Genomic DNA, 19,519 nt, shown 5'->3' on the forward strand with positions numbered 1-19,519 from the left:
AACCTCTAAAACACGCTGGGTCTGAATTGGTATAAAATGCATTAAAGATACATTCAAATACAGACCAGTACATGCAGATTATGCATGATTATCCTGAGGAGACGTTTCTTCTAATGCAGGGTTGTCTAGCTTCAGTCTATTGTTATTTATAATATATTTCTGATATTTTATAAGTTTTCACAAAGGGTGAATGGAAAATTTTATTTATTCACCTATTTAACTGTGTACAACCTGAATCATGACTGTAGTTTTTGTAGACATTTGGTTGTTGAAGCGTATACAACCTGTACACTTTTAAGGATTGCATACATGCAATTCTGAGTGACATTTTGTTATTTCCTGCTTCAAATTGTTATCAATTAAGGAATTGCCCACTGATTGATAACTAAAATGTGTGTAATCAATATCCATTGCACAAAAAAACTGCATATGGATTTTGACAGAAGTTCAGTTTCCCACTAAGATGGTAAAAGAACAAATTTTCAAGGGTAATTTAAAGTATAGAATATAAGTTTGACAAATTGTATGGATATCTGTAGAGCATAGAATAATACATATGAGGTTTGACTTGTCTGTGTCAGAATATAAACTATATCACGTGCACTTCAGAGTCCTAAAATCCATGGATTTGCCACCTTTAGGTAAATTATTCCTCCCTGGACCACCACCATATTTATAAAATTTCTTTTCACTACACACTTACTTAAAAGTGTGTAGTAAAAAGAAAACTCTTGAGAGAAGATGGTAGATAATTTTTCTTGCTCAGTCCATTGTGCCCAGGGCAGTGAGCGATATTTTCTACAGCAAAAAGACTTGCAGACTTTCACAAGCACTGTGAAAATTCAGAGAAACTTCTAGTTTCTTCACATTAAGCAGTAAGACAAAATAGGAATAAATATCAATTTGTAATGGGCTTTTTTTACATAAAGAAGATAATTTTCCCTAAAATTGACAGCTACAAACAGAAAAAAGTGAAAAAGCAGCCAACGTACAGGAAAAATAATAATATAAAAAAACAACTCTAACCTGGCATTACTTTACTTTTATTTATATATTTTTAAAGTTTTGGCCCTTTGTGCTGATTAACATACATTGTGGTAGATCAAAACTCTTTTACAGTACAGTAAAAGGTACTTTTAAAAGTGGAAGAAAAAAATTAAATGCATCACTCCTGTAGTAGCAATCTTATTTATTTTATTCTTAACAAATACGGTATTATTTATAATATTCAGTGTCATCTATGAGCAGATTAATAAAAAACAGTTTAAAATAGTGGTTGCATAACTGACTCACAAGATAACTGGAAGACATTTGCAAGCCTGAACATCTTTAGGTCCACAAATATTACCAGGCTAAGAGCAACTTAAACAATATCCAATGCCAAAATTGTATCTTCTGAATAATTTATAGCACAATTTACCGTTATTGTTTTTGTTATTTAGATTTTTGGAAAAGATCTCACTTGCTGTTAACAACTACTTCCAATGGGTAAAAGTTTGCTGGCAGCCATATAATACATTTCTAGAAGTATAGTAAAAGTTTTATCTTGATAAGTACCAGATGGTAAACATTTTTAAAAGATTTCTAAAAACATTTTTTCCTCTCTACCCCTATAGTTAACTTTCTAATTATTTTTAAAAGCACATGAAACAATACTCCAACCACTCAGAAATCTACTTCAAAATGAGATATTCTATAATATTTACAGGAAGACCGAAACCGCCTCAGCCAATTAGATTATAGCTTCGCCTAAAGCGGATTGGTCTCTTTTAAGCCTTACAGCTTTCCGTACCAAAATAGCAATGGCCTCCTCGGAGGACGTAAACGTCCGAATTTGCGGACAAGAAATAATAAAATACGACCTGGAGATAAAGGCTCTCACTCAGGTAAGAGCTCAGTTGTTGTTTATGGTGATTTTCATGTGTTACTGGGAGAAGTTGACATTAAACGCACACAGGTGGTCCTAAATGTTGGCCATTGAAGTTAGCTTAGCATCAGTTAGTTGGAATAACTTCCATTTGTCATTTTGTTTTAATAAGAATATTTTTCTGTGCCGCTGTTTCGTCACCACATGAAATTAGCTTATTTTTTAAAATTTTATTTGAGTGATTATTTCATTTTTTCGTGAAAGCTTTCTGACAACTTTTAAAGCAACATCTGTCTCCCACTAACAAATACCTTGAACGAACCAACCAACCAACCAACACTTTTTAGTTTGAAATATAAAATAATAAAGAACATATCTGGAATAGGCCAAAGAATAACCCGCAAAAAGCGCATAGTTATGACAGTCTGTGTTTTTCAACCCGGTGACACAGTTGTGTATTTTAGGGCATAATTATTATTTTGGTTATTCTTTCTTTAAATTCTTTATGCATTTAAACTAGAGAAATCAGTTTCCTCCTCTCCTTTTTGCCTTTAACACTAATTCAAATTCTTCTTTAATATTTTCCCTTTTTTTGATTTTGACTTTTAGTTTGGCATTGTGCTTGCTTATTTTTCTATTGCAATCTTTAAAATATCCATCTTTATGTCCAAGCAGACCAAGTCGGTTCATTAACTTGCAGACAACCTGAATCTGTGGCTAAAGATGATGATGATTTGAAGAATGTCTTCCAACATCAAATATTGGGGACCTATTGTGATAAATAATCAAAATACAAGAGAAAGATGCAAAAAAACTGGTCAGAAATTATAAAAATGGTTTGATTCAATACCAATAAATATTTTCCTGTTCATTAATGTTAAAGAATTGTAGATAATCTTCAACATTCTTTCTTTGTGTTTACAATATTGCATGGACTATAAGTACAATGATTACTAGCATTAAATACTTTGTGGAGCTCTAGTTTTAGATTTAAACTTCTAAACTTCTATTATGTATTTTCCAGGCACATATTTCTATTTTATACCACAATCAAGTAACTATGTTTAAGCACACCCAAATGGTTGCCACTGAAGATTAATAGATTTCTTAAACATGCATGAAAAAATCAAAACAACATAGTAACACTCCAGGTATATGTCAAAAGAATGAAAATAAAAAGGAGATACATTTTTAGCTTGAAATCACTGCCTCCTTTGAAAGTTATATTTCAAAAAATGTTGGTTGGCTTAAGATTTATGACAGCCAGAATTTGACAGACTGTAATCTTGTCATTCTGCTCACAAAAACATTTTAAACTTCACATGTGTAATTTAACCTTTCTGCTTTCACAGGCTGTTATTTTTGCACCTTCATGTTTTTCTGTATCTGCAGGACATCATTAATTGTCCTGGACCTCATTCTGCTCTCGCAGAGCTCAACTCTCGGGTCAAAGAGAAATTCAACAAGCTGCGGCTCAGGATACAGGTCAGGTCTTTGCCCCACATACAAACTGTGTTGGAACTTCTTACTTTAGAAATGGAAATGTGTCAAGGGAAGCCATGTTTTCGCTGCTGTCAGGATCTGGAGCAGATGGCTCAGGAGCAAGACACGGAGTCCACCAGACTGCCCATCCTCATGGAGATGGAGAGCCAGCGACGCCAAATGCTGAGGTGTCTGGACACAAATGCATGAATGTTTAACTCTATCAGTGATTCTTATTGCATATAATTCACTTTAATGACAAAATAATATATAATTACAGCTCTGGAAAAAATTAAGAGACCATTGCACGGAACCTCATTGAGAACCTCATGGTTATTCCACTAAATATGGATTTCTGAACTCTTCTTGTGTTAAAACATTAGTGTTGTTTCTAAATGAATGTGAACTTGTTTTCTTTGCATTATTTGAAATCTGAAAGCCCTGCATCTTTTTCATTATTTTGACTATTTCTCATTTTCTGCAAATAAATGGTACATTTTTGCTTGACATTTCAGAGACATGTTGTCAGTAGTTCATAGAATAAAAGAACAAAGTTAATTTTACTCAAACATATACCTGTAAAAAGTTAAATCAGAGAAACTGAGAATTTTAAGTGGTATCTTAATTTTTTCCAGAGTTGTATATATGATTGTTGTAAATGGAAGCACTAAGCTTTGAGAGGCAGATAAAACAATCAATTGAATGAAATATTAGGTTTTCAAACTTGGTTGTTCATTGTATCCATCCATCCGGTTTTTGCAGTTTTCATATTACCTACATGACAGTTGTAGATAATTACAGTAAATTCAAATTAAAATAATTTGCAGGGGCGTGCCGTGGTGGCGTAGGGGTTAGCGCGACCCATATTTAGAGGCCTTCGGTGCTCGGCGCGGCCGTCGCGGCTTCGACTCCCAGCGATATTTGCCGCATGTCTTCCCTCCTCTCCTTCCCTGTTTCCTGTCAGCCTACTGTCATATAAGGGACACTAGAGCCCACAAAAGACCCCCTGGAGGGGTAAAAAAAAAAAAAATAATAATTTGCAGGAACTGTTTAAGGTACCGGTAAATAATTCCAAGTCACTTCTTATAGTATTCTAAGTTGTTTCTGATATTTTTGTGGGTTCCAGCAACCAGACAGCATGGCGGAAAGCCAACCTGGCCTGTAAACTCGCCATAGACAACATGGAAAAAGACGAGCTTCTGCACGGAGGAGAAAGCCCGAGCACCAGACAGAGGTCAGTAAAGTTCTGCTGAGGCTTTTGAAGTGCTAAACCAGGTCACTGAGCATTTTATTGTTAATTGAAGCTCTTTCTACAAAACATTCAAAGATCTCTAATCACACTGTGGATGCCTTTCCTCCTTAGCAATGTGTTAAACACATGCCTGAATGCCTCAGAGCATCAAGCTGCTAAAACTCCTGCTTTATAGGTGTGTTTGACTAGCAGCTGGTGCCTATTCTCTAAAATTGTTTTCAAGGTTTTACTTTGTAAAGTTTCTGTTCAGGCTTGTTCCTTGTATTAGACAGTGAGGTGTGCAATACTTCATTTTCAGATCTGATAGATCTCCATTAATTGCTCATTGTTAAAGCTATAAACAACAGTGTGTGCTATTAGGATTTAATTTAATGTAATGGACCAACACATTGAACATCCTGAGTCCAGTATGTTCTGGAACCATTTTTGCTGCCTTTGTGTTTACAAGCCTCTTGTGGTATGTCTCTTAAATGCCTTTTCTTTTATGCGAATAGCTCAGCCAGACTATAAAAAGCACCTGAGCTTTAAATCTTGTTTCAGGTTCTCAGGTGAATTTAAGTCTGGACATAAATGTGTTTTGACTGAAACCATTCCATACTATTTGTGTGTGTGTGTGTGTTTACGGTTGGTTCTTACTAGGACTGAAACGATTAGTCAGATTAATGGTTATGAATCACTTATAGAAATGATCAACTAACTTTGTAATCGGTTAATTGTTAAATGGAGAATACAGACTCAAAAAAAAAGGCATTTTGAGCTGTAATTAAACCAAAACTTTAAAAAATGCAAATTATTTCATGTAAGATAATTGAAAATATAGTCAAGAGATTAGCCCTACACTGTATTAATGTTAAGAAAGGCAGAAAGGGCAGAACTATTTTTTTAGCTGCAGCTGCTATTTTTTTAATCATTTGCTACAAATGATCAAGTGTTCACTAAAGGAATGCTATGTTATTGCATTATAGGCCACACAATGTTTATTTTCTCATTTGAAAACAAATTCAATTATTTGTAATTTTTAAAATCTATTTCTAATTTTGTATAATATAAGTTGGCAAATAAAAAAAATCTGCATAATGTTTTTTTTTCTATCCAGTTAATCATCAGAATATGGATATCTGGTTGGTTGCAGCTCTATTTCTAACAGGTTTTCTTCTTTGGTTTTCCTTTAATTAGCTCCTGCATTCTCACAGCATGATGCTACCATCACCACTTTCCACAGTGGGGTTGATGGAAATGCAGCATTTCCACTCCACACTTCTTTATTTTTCCTAGAAAATGTGCTGTTAAAATCATTTGTAGCCTGGATGAATCTAGACTAAAAACCCACCTGTTTAGAGATGCATTTAATTAATTATGCACAATAACATAGTTGATGTGTATTATTTTGGTGACGGTAATCATCAAATTGTTGACTGTATGGTGTTTTCTTTATAAATTTGTGTTTTTATTCTGTAAAGCACCTTGAACAGCCTTGATGCTGAAATGTGTTATACAAATAAACTTGATTGATTGGTTGGTTGATTCATTGCTGTGGCCTGTGTGTGTCTTTATGTCAGGAAAGTGACCAAAGAAAGTTTAGTGGAAAGCAGCAGCAACATCACAGAGAGTCTGATGTCCATCAGCAGGATGATGTCGGAGCAGGTGAAGCAGAGCGAGGACACCATTGGCACTCTGGGTAAAGAAACATAAAAAAACCCAAACATCTTTTTATAAATTTGTGTGTTGTCCAGTTTACCGATCACTAATCCCTTTCTTCTTTCATCGTCATGGCAGCCACCTCCTCTAAAACAGTGCAGGAAGCCAACGAGGAGTTCAAAACCATGACGGGAACCATCCACCTGGGGAGGAAACTGATCCTGAAGTACAACCGCAGGGAGCTCACAGACAAGCTGCTCATCTTCTTGGCTTTAGCGCTTTTCTTTGCCACTGTTCTCTACATCCTTAAGAAACGCCTCATCCCCTTTGTTTAATAAGCCCGCTGGGTCTGCATCTACCTCGTGATGAGCTCCCTGCCAGGATTGTAAGACGAGGAACAGCAGAGCAATGAGCCATCTGGAGCAGAAACTACCTGGTTAGAGAAGAAGGAATATCAGAGATGTAACCTTGCTTAGGATGCAGGAGGTTAGTTTACAAAAATCAGCTGTGAACGTGAGGACTAAAGCTGCACACTGCTCGATTGTTAACAATGTTTGGACTTACTGGAGTAACTGTTGGGACATTTAGACATTCTTCTAATTAGATAGAATTTACAAAAAAGCAAAAATTTGGTTGGCATCTGCAACAGAATGCAATAACTGCAGTTTGTTCCTGAATGTGTTCATGTGAGTTTTCTGGTTAACTGGTCCAAAGGTGAATGTTAACTCCACATGACGTGCCTTTCTTCCTTCATTTTAATAAGACAAAAAAATCTCCACAATAATGTTTTGACATTATTTTACATCACAGAAAAGTCTTGTGAAAGGAGCTTCAGGAACAAACATAGAGGTTTTCCAACGTGTCGTGATTTGTTAATCTTATGACGAAACATGTTGTACAGATGTTTTTGCTCATTTACTTTTCTAGTTTTTAACATCTATGCAGGAGGAATTAAAAAGACATGGAAGCAAAGTGCTACAATGTTTAAACTTTTTTTTTTATTTGAAAGATAAATTACATGTTGCAGCTCATGCAATTTTCTTCAGCATTGTTGTTGCGGTCTGTAAGTAGTAATCTTTATAAGTTGTGACTTGAACATAAGAGAATCTATAGATGGTGCAATAAACAAAAGTGTTTTACAAGCTCAAAAAGGTTAAAATGCTGTTGATAACAGATCGCCAGTAATTATAAGAGTAGTTTAATTGTAACGCCAATAAAGGCTTTTCTACTGATTTATGTTGAAGGGTCAAAATAAGTCTTGCGAAAAACAAGATGGATATTTGGGAGATTCAGGTGAGATTTTCTGTCATAAACAAATGATTGAATGAAGAAAATCTAAAATCTTTCCATGGTATGAATAAGACTAACTGTATGCTTGTATGGGTTATCAATAAAATGGCAAATTACTGCTTAAAACATTTTCTTAATTTGTGCTTTCAGATATTTTTACACAATAAATTAGACATGCATGCACTTTGGTGAAAGTGCCCATATTTATTTATATTTATGTAAATTATAGTCAAAGCAAACACTGTTGTATTCTCAAAAACAAGAACTGTCTGCATTACACAGGAAAAGGTAACCTGTGCTGAAATCTGATTTTTAAACCAATTAAAGAAAAATATTCACTTCAATAAGGTCTTCTTTTTATTTTTTTTCAAAAACATTTTCTATTTAAATAAACTATTAAAGTTGTGCTTAATACTAAGCACAACTTAGTATTAAGCACTAAGTTGGGATTTGTAATTTTTGCAAAGAACATCACCAGTTGTTGATTTTAAAAGAACCGTTCTGACAGGATTCCTCTTCTTAGATGTTTTTAATCTTTTGAGTTGCAATAACAAGCAAAACCCTGTTTTATATCTGAACACTTCAGCACCACCAGTTTGGACAACTCAGACATAAAAATAGGCATAATTACTTCAGTATGCTGGACTTTCTTTGCATCTTTTTCTCTGGATGCATTTAGATCCATCTGCTTTGTGACTCTAAAGAAAATGGCCTGAGAAAAAACTGTTGTATAAAATAGATTGTATAACTTCAGATGTCTTTAAGATTATTACAAGTTTAAGGTAGGTTATTGAAGCGTATTCTTTAACTATATGCATGATGCACAACATGACAATCCTCATAAAAACCAAAACAGACTAAAAAAAGTTTAATTCTGTCTCAAAGCCATGAGACGCACATGAGCTGAACGTGTTATGAGTGTTTCCCTCTGATGAAATGTAATATTGATGTGAGGTAGATTAATGGCTTTTCATCCTGTATATATTCAGAGAAAATATTAATCTCCACAAAACAAAAACACCCACACACTAAATAAGTATTGCTGCTTTTGCATTCACTGGCAACACTACACAGAAAACTCGTCTAAATCTACATCTTTTACTTATTCTACTGGTAATATAAGTGCTTAATGTTTGTTTACCCTGTGTGCACCTTGTGTAACTCTTGATATAAGAAAGTTCAGGATGCTAAGAGATCAGATTGGGTAACATTGTCTGTTGACCAATCAGGGGTCACATCCTCTAGTTCGACCTCCCTGGTCGGCTGCTGCAGGGGATCAGCAGGGGTAGCAGGTCCAGGGATGGAGGGTGCTGGACTGGTGGGAAGCCCCGGAGCATCTGACGGACTGAGGGGGCAGATGTTGGTGAAGGTGCTGCAGAGCGCCCCCCAGTGTTGCTCACATTGCCCCCGAAGTCGCTGTCCGACCCAGGACCTGATCTTGTCTCCACACTTCAGCAGGAAGTTCATCAGCTCAACGTACGGCCTGTTGGGAATTTATTCACAGAGAAAACGCTCAAAGACTATCCTTCCTCCACAGAAGGCCATAATGCTTTCAAAAGAAAAAATCCAACAGAATAAAAAAGCAGGAAATCATTTTTGGCAGGAACTTTCTGTAACACTTTATATGAAGGGTTGTGCATAAGACTGGCATAAAACTTGTCATGAACATGAAGGAGTCTTCATAAATGCTTATAGCTGTTGTCATGAAGTGACGTGTTAAATGATGACACTTTTAATGCAAAGTTGGTCTAAAAGTTGCATTAAACATCCATTGATAGTGTTAATTTTGCATTATTCTGTAAATAATGACATTTTTAATACAAAGTCTCAAAACTGGTATTAAAAGTCCTTTTGCATTGAAAGTGTCATTATTTACCAAATGACATCATTTCATGACCCGAGTCACAAACATAGACTCCTTCATGTTCATGGCATTATGTCAGTCTTATGCACACTCCTTCAAATTAAGTGTTACCGAACTTTCTGTTAATGAAAAGATGAAAACACCTGGTGGAAAATCTTAACTAACAAAATTAATTAATTTTAGATTAAAATCAGGACTGGGATCAAACCTCAAAAGTATTCATACCCCTAGAGCTTCAACATTTTGTCCTGTTGCAGCTTCAAACTGCCGAAACCAGATATTTTCATAGTACACTGATGCAATCTGTTGTTCCAGTCTAAAGCTGGAACAACAGCTTTGTTAGGATTAACAAAATTATTCCAACCCCTTTTAAAATGACGAAGTGTTTTTCATGCTCAAAAAAGTTGTAATGAATAAGCGTGCCTTTCTCACCCTGCAGGAAACATGAGTTGGAACTGGACCAGGTTCCCCATGGTGTCCAGGTGATCCTGCACAGCCAGGCAGAGATTGTGTTTGGAGTAGCACTCTCTCTGGAGCAAGAACACCATCTCTTTCACCGCAGAGCAACGCCGGCTCACGCAGCTGAAACGCTGCCGCAGTCCCAGCGCAATGCATCGAAGTGCGTCCTTCACGTACGACTTACCCTGGAGGAGACAAACATGAGATGATAGGCAGAAAAAGTAAGAAGGACCTTTGTGTTTTTTCAGTTGTGACAATATTTCTTCTTATGCTGTTTATTCCACCTTAAATGGTGCCACATTTGTTTGCTGCACCCAGAGTCAGAGTGACTAACACAACCACACTGGAAGACTTAACGCAAATACTGGATAAAGAATTTGATGCCATCCCCCAGTAATGTGCGACCAGCATGAGAAGGAAGTACCATGTGGTTCTATACATGCAGCACCAAATCTGCAGAAATTTGTAAGAAAAAATGAAGTATAATTGCAGTGTCTAGATGGGCAAGTCCAATTTCTATTCATTATTCTGTTTGTAGCAAATACAGTTGTAGTTAAATAGAATGAAGTTCTTTGAATTAACATCAAATGTTTGCACAGAAATTTGTTTCAATTAGTTGTGCAGCTAACATTTTTGTAGCAAGTTTGACAAAAATTTGCTTGATTTTTTGAAAGTGGGGAGGGGAGAGGCTTGCTCTGGAAACATTTATTAATGCAAACATTTTTTGCAGCACAAATATTTGGCACCACTTTCATTTGATTTGAGGAATGAAGGGGCCCAACTTCACTCAGGTTCATTTTCTTAACTCCCACACCTGATTCTAAGTAGCTTCAGGAGAAATTAATCATTTGTGTAAAACCCTGCTTGCTTCATGCACAATGACCTGGTGTGTTCATGAGCGACATAAAAACAACAGCTGTTTGTGTGTAATTTAATCGGATTGTAGACTTGAATGAAATTTAAAAACAACACATAGTTGATATACAGAAATAGTGTCTTTTTTCCACAAATCTCTTCTAGCTGTTGTTTTGAATAAGTCTGAACATCATCTACTTCTCATCACTGTGAGGACAAGAAGAACTTGCTCCCCTTTCTTGTATATTTCTATTCTAGTAAAGTGGACATACTGTTCCTTCTCCCATTTCAGATGCCCTCTCAGATTGTTCTGTAACCAATGCTACCATTCACAACCATACCCTCCTCTTTTTACAACAAACATTCCTAACAAACGACCTTAACGACTGATGGGATTAAATGAAATAAAAACGTGTATCCAGATCTGCTTTCTCTAACTCCTGCCTGAAGTTGAACTTAACTTCAATCCGTTTTTGAGTGTGGAGGGCTGCGATGGCGAGAAGATGATTCTCACTTATGTGTCTGAGAGCGTGACATGAGCTCAGTCAGATTCCTACCTGAGAGTTGTAGCGTCCTGCGTTGTGCAGCAGAGTGAGGCATATATGGTGGAGGCCCTGGATCTCACAGGAGTTATTGCTGAAACACTGAAACATCCCACAGCCGACATCCCCTGAACTCACCAAGCAGCTCTGGATTTCAGCTTAGCCAGAGGGAAAACACACAGTGAGATCAGCACGACTACAGAGATCTAAAGTCAGTCAGCAAGGGCAGGTACCCAACAAGTTCCTGCAGAACGTGATGTGCTCAGGAGCTAATTTGGACATTTTGAGCAGTTGGTTGGAGCAGAACGGGTGGAGAAAGAAGAGAAATTAAAGGAGCTGCCAAGAAATCAGATGTCAGGAAGAAAATGAAAACTAGAGTTGCACAAAAAAGAAAAGGGGAAATATATATATATATATATATATATATATATATATATATATATATATATATATATATATATATATATATATATATATATATATATATATATATACTTTTTTGTGCAACTCTAGTTTTCATTTTCCCCCAGACATTTGATTTCTTGGCAATATATTTATAAATACAGTTGCTTGCAAAAGCATTTGTACCCTTGAATTTTGCTGTTTGTTACATTACAACCACAAACATACATATACTGTATGTCTGTAGGTTTATAGTTGTGCCATTCTCTTTCCATTTCCAGATGATGGACTGAACAGCTCTCCATGAGATGTTCAAAGCTTGGGAAGTATTATTATAGCCTGAATCTGCTTTAAACTTCTCCATAACTTTATCTCTGACTTGTCTGGTGTGTTCCTAGGACTTCATGATGCTGTTTGCTCTCCAATATTGTCATAACTTCTGAGATGTCACAGAGCAGCTGGATTTGAACTGAGATTAGATTATACACTGCTGGACTCTATTTAGTCATTAGCAATCATCAGGCAACTTCTGACGGCAAATGGTTGCTCTCACAGAAAAGGGGTCTGAATGATTTGAATCATGTATAAATTTCTTCCTACTTCACAGTTGTATATAACATTAAATTCCAATGAAATATATTTATGTTTATGGCTGTAATGTAACAAAATATGGAAAACTACAAAAGGTATGAATACTTTTGCAAGTTGCAAAAATGGATATTTGTAATGCAATACTTGGTGAGTTAATATATTTCAAGTCCAGTGCTTTCACTCTCTGCATGCTAGTAACATATCTGGCAATTGGGATGGACTTTAACTGCCTTTGATGCCAACATCAAATATAGTTTTTAGAGATGGTGATGCTAACGTTCTCACGGATAGGTAGTGATAACGTGAATAAGAAAAATGAAGAAAAAATACTGATTGATATTGCGATCATAATATTAAGTAGTCATGCTTCTCTACCATTGCACTCGATATAAAACTCTTAAATTATAAATTTATAGTCGATTTCTTTGGGAACAATGTGGATTTATTGGGTAGAGGACATATCAAGTCTACAATAAATCAGTTCATACCTGCTGAAGTATAGGACTACCTGTTACTGTGCTGTAATTTGCATTAGTAAAATATTTTTTTCTTAGTGCATAGGGCACCAATACCAGCTCCAGCCCAAGGGCCCACATCCCTGTAAATCCGGCCCTGCCATTTTGCTACAAACTCCTTCCATTTTGAATCTACAAACAAACCACTCTATATTTTCAGTAGTGGTGAAGATAGATTCACAAAAATCCTCAAAGTTTAATTAAACTGTATGTCAAATTTAACACCATATAAGCTCAGATGTCTGTACATAAATGTTTAGAGGTTTTGATAATACTTTGTTTTTCATTGTGTCATATTACATGGCAAACAACAAAATGTACAGAAAGACTATAATTTGTTTCAGTACTACAGATAAATAACTTATTTTCATATTTGTTGCTCTAATGTCCAATGCTTAAACACAAATACTTGTTAAAAAGACTTTTCTGTCTCTGTCTGGTTGAGGTTTGAGTTAAAATGTAGCCGGTTGTGGTGTAGCGGAGACACCTGGTGCAGAGGGAATGATCCTGGGCAGGATGGAGTCTCTGAAGCCCAAAGCTGAATATAAAGAGGCACAGCCAGTCTAAGGTTTCAGATCCCTGGCTGCTCACTGTTAATACTTAGTGGGTCACATCATTTTAAAGCAGGACAAGCTATTATAATGAACACATGGATCAGAGTGCACTTCATGCACATCAAGGAGCATTCAGATGTCAAATCCATAGGTGAACATTTTCACTAACATAGAACTTTGCGGTGTGAACTCACCTGTGCTCTGCAGGGAGAGGCGCTTTTTGACTTGGCTCCCTTGTTTCTCCAGGATATGATCATGCAGCTCCATGGCCAGCAGATGATTACAGCCCAGCAGCAGAAACATCGCAGCAGACACATTCACCATCATCTTTTATTGTTGTTATTATTATTATTTTCCCGACAGCTTTACTAGATTGTGTTTGTTTGCAGGAGTGTGGTCAGGTTAGTGCGGCAGAGAAACGCGGGTATATGAACCCGCAGGAGCGCCGCGCGTTCACCGGACTGAACGGAGCATGCGTCTCCGCCAATCACAGCGCAGCATTGTGAACGCGCAGCAACGTAGAGTCGAGAGTTTATCATGTTCTCAGTAAATGAACCACAGTGGGCAAAATGCATCCCATATAATTGTCTGTCACACTTCTAGCCTGCTAAATGGATGATGATGACAAAAAGGCAGAATAAAAATACATATTAATGATTCCCGAAAAGTGAAATTCTTCTAACGTCACGCACTGTGGGGTGCGTGAAGGTCAAACACTCAAAACCACTTTGAATGAGAGTTTACAGCTGCTCTCCAAGCCGGAAGGATACGTGCACAAAGAAACGTAGGACTAGCTGAGAGTTAATGCTTGATGGGGTATGGCAGGCCGATTTTACATATCATTAAGTCACACTCTTATTTATGGCAATAATACTTGATTGTCAAATAAGAAGTTAAATGACGCAAATCTAACATATAATTGTAAGAATACGACGTATAAATGAGATAGACTTCAGAAAATTTAAGATTAAGTTCAGGTTAAGATATGTTTTTATAACACTTGATGGCAAGGCAAGATGTATCGCAAATAACAAATTATTTCTTCCTCATCAAAAATCATTCCAGAGACATTGCAGTTTCTATGAAGACTTAAAGCTGCTAATTAAGAAACTTTTCACCATCTCCATGCTCTCCTCAGTTACATCCCAGCAAGTTATTCACAGTCCCACCGGAGGGAAGCTGGCTCCACGGGTCAGGATAGTGATGTGTGGTTTGCCAGGTGCAGGATTTGCAAGAACACTCAAAAATAGTTTCAGATGAGAAGATAAAAGAGGGTGAGACTAATGATTTCAATTTGAAGCATTTACTCAGCCAACAACAGGATCATTACACACAGTTCAACCAACCAACACCTAATGCAGATTATCTGCTTAGTGCTGATGTTGATGCTGCACGAGAACTCCTGTGGTCCTTTGCTGCCGGCTATATTTTTCTTTAATAAACTCACAGCTGCGCAGGATAACGCTGTCTCCACTTATGATTTATGAATGATCAGTGGGAGCTCAGAACTGGCTCGTTTTTGTAGCTTTCTGCAGGGCCGACAGCAGCGTAGCTATGGATAAAGATGGACATGAGGAGCCAACATTTTAAATCACTAAATTTATCTTCCATTCTTGCTGTGCAACAATAAGTTTGGTTTGGCTTTGAACACCATCTGGTTATCAGGAATCTTCGTGGTGAAGATATATGTCAATGCCACTTTGATTACCGTCGCACTTTATAACAACAAGGCCAGAACCAAAGTGCTAAAAGCAAGCACACAAAACATTGATAGACATATTTCACCAAAGCAAAACATAAAGCTCAAAACCAGACTCAAATGATCAATTTTACCAAGAATCAAAGGTCAGTGAGTAGAAGTGGGTCTTAAGGAGTGTTTTTTAAAAATAATCTATACATTGAGCAGATCTAATGTAAAAAGGTTCCAGAGATTAGTGCATCTATTCTTCCTATTAAATGTCAGTACTGCCTTCTTGTAAACAGCATTTAGAAATGAGAATTTGCTGAAACATACAGAAGGAATCGAAACCAACTCTGAAACATTCAGCAAGTTATCAACTATTATGACTGCAATCTCTCTCCCACACCATGTTTATTTGTCTGTCCTGTTTTGTCTTGTTTCTTTCTTTCTTTTTTTTCTTGCTTTATTTTAACTCAGATTGTACAATCTTGCTTTTTGTTTTGTGTTTTCCTTTTTCCAGCCATGGCGTCTGATGTTTGGTTTACAGAAAAGGGACTTATCACCCACTGCCATCAGCTACGAAAACCAAACAAATACCTCATCTTACTCTTCTGCTACTTCATCTTCACTAAATGTAGTCCAAGGACAAACATATGTGTGTATGTGTGTATCTGTGTGTTGCAGTGAGAGGTCAAGGTAGCAGGACAGAGTGTGTTTATGTCTGTGTTCATTCAGGGGCCCAGCTGGGGAAAAACATTTTTTTTGCTTGTTCCATCTCGTCCCTCTTCAAAACAAAATCCCACAGCTTCATTCAAACAACCTTTCAATGACCTCTCACTGAACACACACCGCTAAGTAGCATACGAATGCAGTGAGACTCTGCAAACAGTGCACATGTGTGGCCTTCCTGTCCTCCCACATGCTGCTGTAATGAGAGCAACGCTCCAGCTTCACTCTCTATATGTTTGTGCAGACTCTGAAGAGACTCACAAGTATCTGCTCTGTAGTGACGAATCTAAGGAGGAAGATTTGCAGTAACATTTTGCTGTATGATCAAATGCAGAATTAAACATACTTATTATTTTAGCTGATAATTTAACATGATTACTTAACAGTTTTGATATTACATAGAGAAAAAATATAACATCAGCAATACCATTAGCATGATATACTGTATATTTACTTTACAATAGTATTTATGGTCCTTGAACTTTTTAACATTTTGTCATGTCAAAGCCCCAAACGTCAATATATTTTATAGCACTTTTATGAGATAGACTGACATGAAGCAGCACATAATTATAAAATGAGACTTGGTTTTTAAAAATTTTACAAAAACATTTTTTTAATTAGTAGGCATCTGTATTCAGCCTCCCTTTACTCTAATACCCTTAAATAAAATCCAGTAGAACCGATTGTTTTCTGAAGTCACCTAATTTGTGTGTTATTTAATATTACTATAAATACATAACTTTAAATATCTAATGAAGCATTCTCTTCAATACATTTTCTAAAAGTGAAATGATTATACCATAACTTCAAACCTACCCAGATAAGGAGAGATATAAATAATCCATGAAGCAGCAAAGATATCTTGGGTTATCTTACAACCCAAGTTAAAGCTAATAACACTGACATGTAAGGTTATAACATATTACTCAAAATCAAGAAAATCTTCATTTATAGAGTAGTCTTCATCTAACAATCCCATGTTTTTCAAAACTTTGGGTTTTCATTTAAAAATATATTTCTTAATTACATCCACATAGCATGTTCAAATTTGAGTAACATCTATTTTGCCTACAGGGGCATTTCACAACAGCCTCTGTAGACATGGTTCTTCATTTTGCATCTTGTTTATTTTTATCCCATTTTATTTCCATATTACATTCATCTGACCCCTAGCTGGAAATCTGCATGAAGCAACAACTGAATGGATTTAAAGCTAAAAAGACATTGTGCATGTCCTTGCATATTTATACTAGTGAAATCTGGAGAATTGATTTGGCAGCATATTATCCATGATTATCAGCCTTTGAGGGTCTCTGTGATCTAATATAAAACAATGGACAATATCGCCACCTAGAGTAAAACTTAATTATGTTCTAAACCAGAAAAGCAAATATTTGACAAAAGAATGGAGTGCATTTTTATTAAAGTTTTTTTCCTCCTCATGGATAATCAAATATCAGCAGTTGCAGACGTTTAAAAGAAGGAGTTGAGTGTAGAAAGATGTTTAGGTTCTTATTTTACCCGTTACTCCAACAATCTGACATGTTTGGAGGTGGAACAATAAAATGCAGAGCCACATTTTCTCAGTACATTTTATCAATACTGCAAACTAAATACAAAGAGCAAAAGAAAACATGAGGCACTGTAATGAAAAATGTCCACACTTGGATTAAGAAGGCAATTTCTGCATGATTTTGAAACAGTTTTCTTCATAATCTTTTTATTCTCATCATCCAAACAGCAAAACAATCACATTTCGTCTGCATCAATGCTCCTACATAGCTAGAAAATACCTTATAGCAGCAGTATGTAACTTTTACAAAAATGTTTTTCCATATTTGTTAAAACTGTTGCCATGCAATTTCAGTTTAATAGGAGACAAGTGAAAAGATCAACTCCCAACCTGAGCTGTCTGAAGAAATACATGACCCCAGTCAAAAACAACCAAGCACAAGAGAGTAATTAACAGCGCTAAGACCCTCCTCCTAGCTCTGATTGGTTGTTTCCTACTTAGTGGTACAGCTAGTACTGGGAGCACTGGGAGAAGGCAGGAGAATTAGAGTTTTTCATAGATTATCCGTCGTATACCGTCATGACATAATTTTAACAAATATGTAAAAACAATATTTTTTTAATATAAAAGTTACATATTGCAGTGTTAACATACAGTCTGAGTTGCTCAGAACTGGAAAAGCTATATATATATATATATATGTATATATACATATATATATACACACAGTCAAAAATTTGTGCAATTTCACATAAAGATTGTACTAGAAAAAGAAAACAAAACACAGAAAATCCAAAAGGCAGAGTAGAAGCACTTGCATCCTACAGCCTTTTTAGCTGCAGCTGTGTGCAGACATGAAACCTTTTTATTAAACTCCTCATCCTTTAATGGCTCCATGCCACAACTTTCAACGCAGTTTTACAGATTCACCATCCAGCAATGTCCAGTATGTGCATCTTCAGCAAGAAAGGGAGATTTCTTAACTCCATTTCAAAACCGATGCTGTCCTTTCAATTTAAATCAGTTTGTAGAGAGCCTCTCAGGGGGTTTTGGGGCCAGAGACACCAGGGGGCTCCTGAGTTTCCGTTGGCTCACATGGCGCAGGATTCAGACTTGAGCTGCTCTCTTCTTTCCCGTCTAAGGAGAGGAATTCATGAACGGCGGTCTCTATTTGAGGCCTGAATGTGTGGTTCATCTTGGGATCCACGACCTGAGTTATTATTCTGTCCACGCCAGACTCCAGCATACCTGATCTAAAAGAAAAAAGGAGAAATTATTTAGAGATAGTCAAACATGTTCTGATACAATCCGATAGCGTCCTCTACAGATGTCCAGAGAAATAAGTTGGTGATCTGAATCCGTTGATTTTCAGCTGAACTAATCCCGACTTGTGACCAGAAGATCAAAAACAGAAAAATATTTTTTTTCCCCCTGATCAGTGAACATAACATGCTCCATCCATTCACAGCACTCATCAGTGTTGTGAAGAGTTAGGTAATAACTAGTTACATTTACTCAGTTGCATTTACTTGAGTAACTTTTTAAAAAAAAAAAAAATTACTTTTAAGAGTATTTTTACTACGTTGTACTTTTAAGTTTTACTTGAGTAATTTTATTGTGAAGTGTCGCTACTCTTACTTGAGTAAACTTTGTCCAAACTTCAAAAGGTTACAGTTCATGGCATAAATGAGGGATTTCTAAACTGTTTTTGTAATTTTCTATACGATCAGGAAGAGAGGCTGATGAAGAACGTTCAATACTGTAAAACAGATCTGCGCTCATTATTAAGCTAGGAAATAAATTAGAGTATTTTCTGTACAACTCACTGAACAACACTTTGTCTGAGTCCGTTTCTCATCTGGTTCTTATTGATGGACGGGTTCCACTCCTGCGTGCTCAGGTGCGACGACACAAAGTTGTCAACTTTTTGCCGGAGGTTCTGGTAGGCGGGCTGAAAACGATTGCAACAAAACTGGGTTAGATCATTCAGAAGAGGGGCAAACAAGGCCATTTTGAAATCAATGTCATGTTTTATATTCACCAAAATTATAACAAAGAATCTGTCTAAACAAAGACGCTGGATACCTTCGTGTCGACATCGGCTAAACAGTCCCGGCGAAATTCGTCAAAAAGCCCTCGGTTCTTCAGATGCTCCACAATCATAGCGATGAGCTGCGGATCTCCGGGAGGAAGGTTGGCTGGATTGACGTTAATATTACCGCTGTTCTCCGCCATTACTAACCAGTTTTATTTACCTGTTAGCAAGCTAGCTGAACTCTCAC

At 36.5% G+C, this 19,519-nt stretch overlaps 2 protein-coding genes across 3 annotated transcripts; one reads left to right on the forward strand and one right to left on the reverse strand.

Annotated features, from left to right (window-relative positions):
• The first annotated feature begins 1,790 nt into the window (after positions 1 to 1,790).
• On the forward strand, positions 1,791 to 7,655 carry LOC102227536 (vesicle transport protein SEC20-like). Of its 2 annotated transcripts, XM_005805985.2 has the most exons (6): positions 1,791 to 1,886; positions 3,260 to 3,352; positions 3,446 to 3,537; positions 4,476 to 4,583; positions 6,161 to 6,279; positions 6,378 to 7,655. In XM_005805985.2, the coding sequence occupies exons 1-6, from the start codon at positions 1,803 to 1,805 to the stop codon at positions 6,572 to 6,574; spliced, it is 693 nt and encodes a 230-aa protein (XP_005806042.1). In that variant the 5' UTR covers positions 1,791 to 1,802; the 3' UTR covers positions 6,575 to 7,655. The 2 variants fall into 2 exon arrangements, with proteins under 2 accessions (XP_005806042.1, XP_023198112.1); XM_023342344.1 differs by having other exon boundaries at positions 3,260 to 3,537.
• Positions 7,221 to 19,496, reverse strand: LOC102234705. The gene is made up of 7 exons (XM_023342512.1): positions 19,323 to 19,496; positions 19,064 to 19,188; positions 18,280 to 18,490; positions 13,506 to 13,641; positions 11,265 to 11,407; positions 9,826 to 10,037; positions 7,221 to 9,012 (listed from the first exon to the last, which is right to left on the reverse strand). The coding sequence occupies exons 1-7, from the start codon at positions 19,470 to 19,472 to the stop codon at positions 8,709 to 8,711; spliced, it is 1,281 nt and encodes a 426-aa protein (XP_023198280.1). The 5' UTR covers positions 19,473 to 19,496; the 3' UTR covers positions 7,221 to 8,708.
• Between the last annotated feature and the right edge of the window lie 23 nt (positions 19,497 to 19,519).

Source organism: Xiphophorus maculatus, chromosome 11 (assembly GCF_002775205.1).
Source record: "Xiphophorus maculatus strain JP 163 A chromosome 11, X_maculatus-5.0-male, whole genome shotgun sequence".
Taxonomy (NCBI): Eukaryota; Metazoa; Chordata; class Actinopteri; order Cyprinodontiformes; family Poeciliidae; genus Xiphophorus; species Xiphophorus maculatus.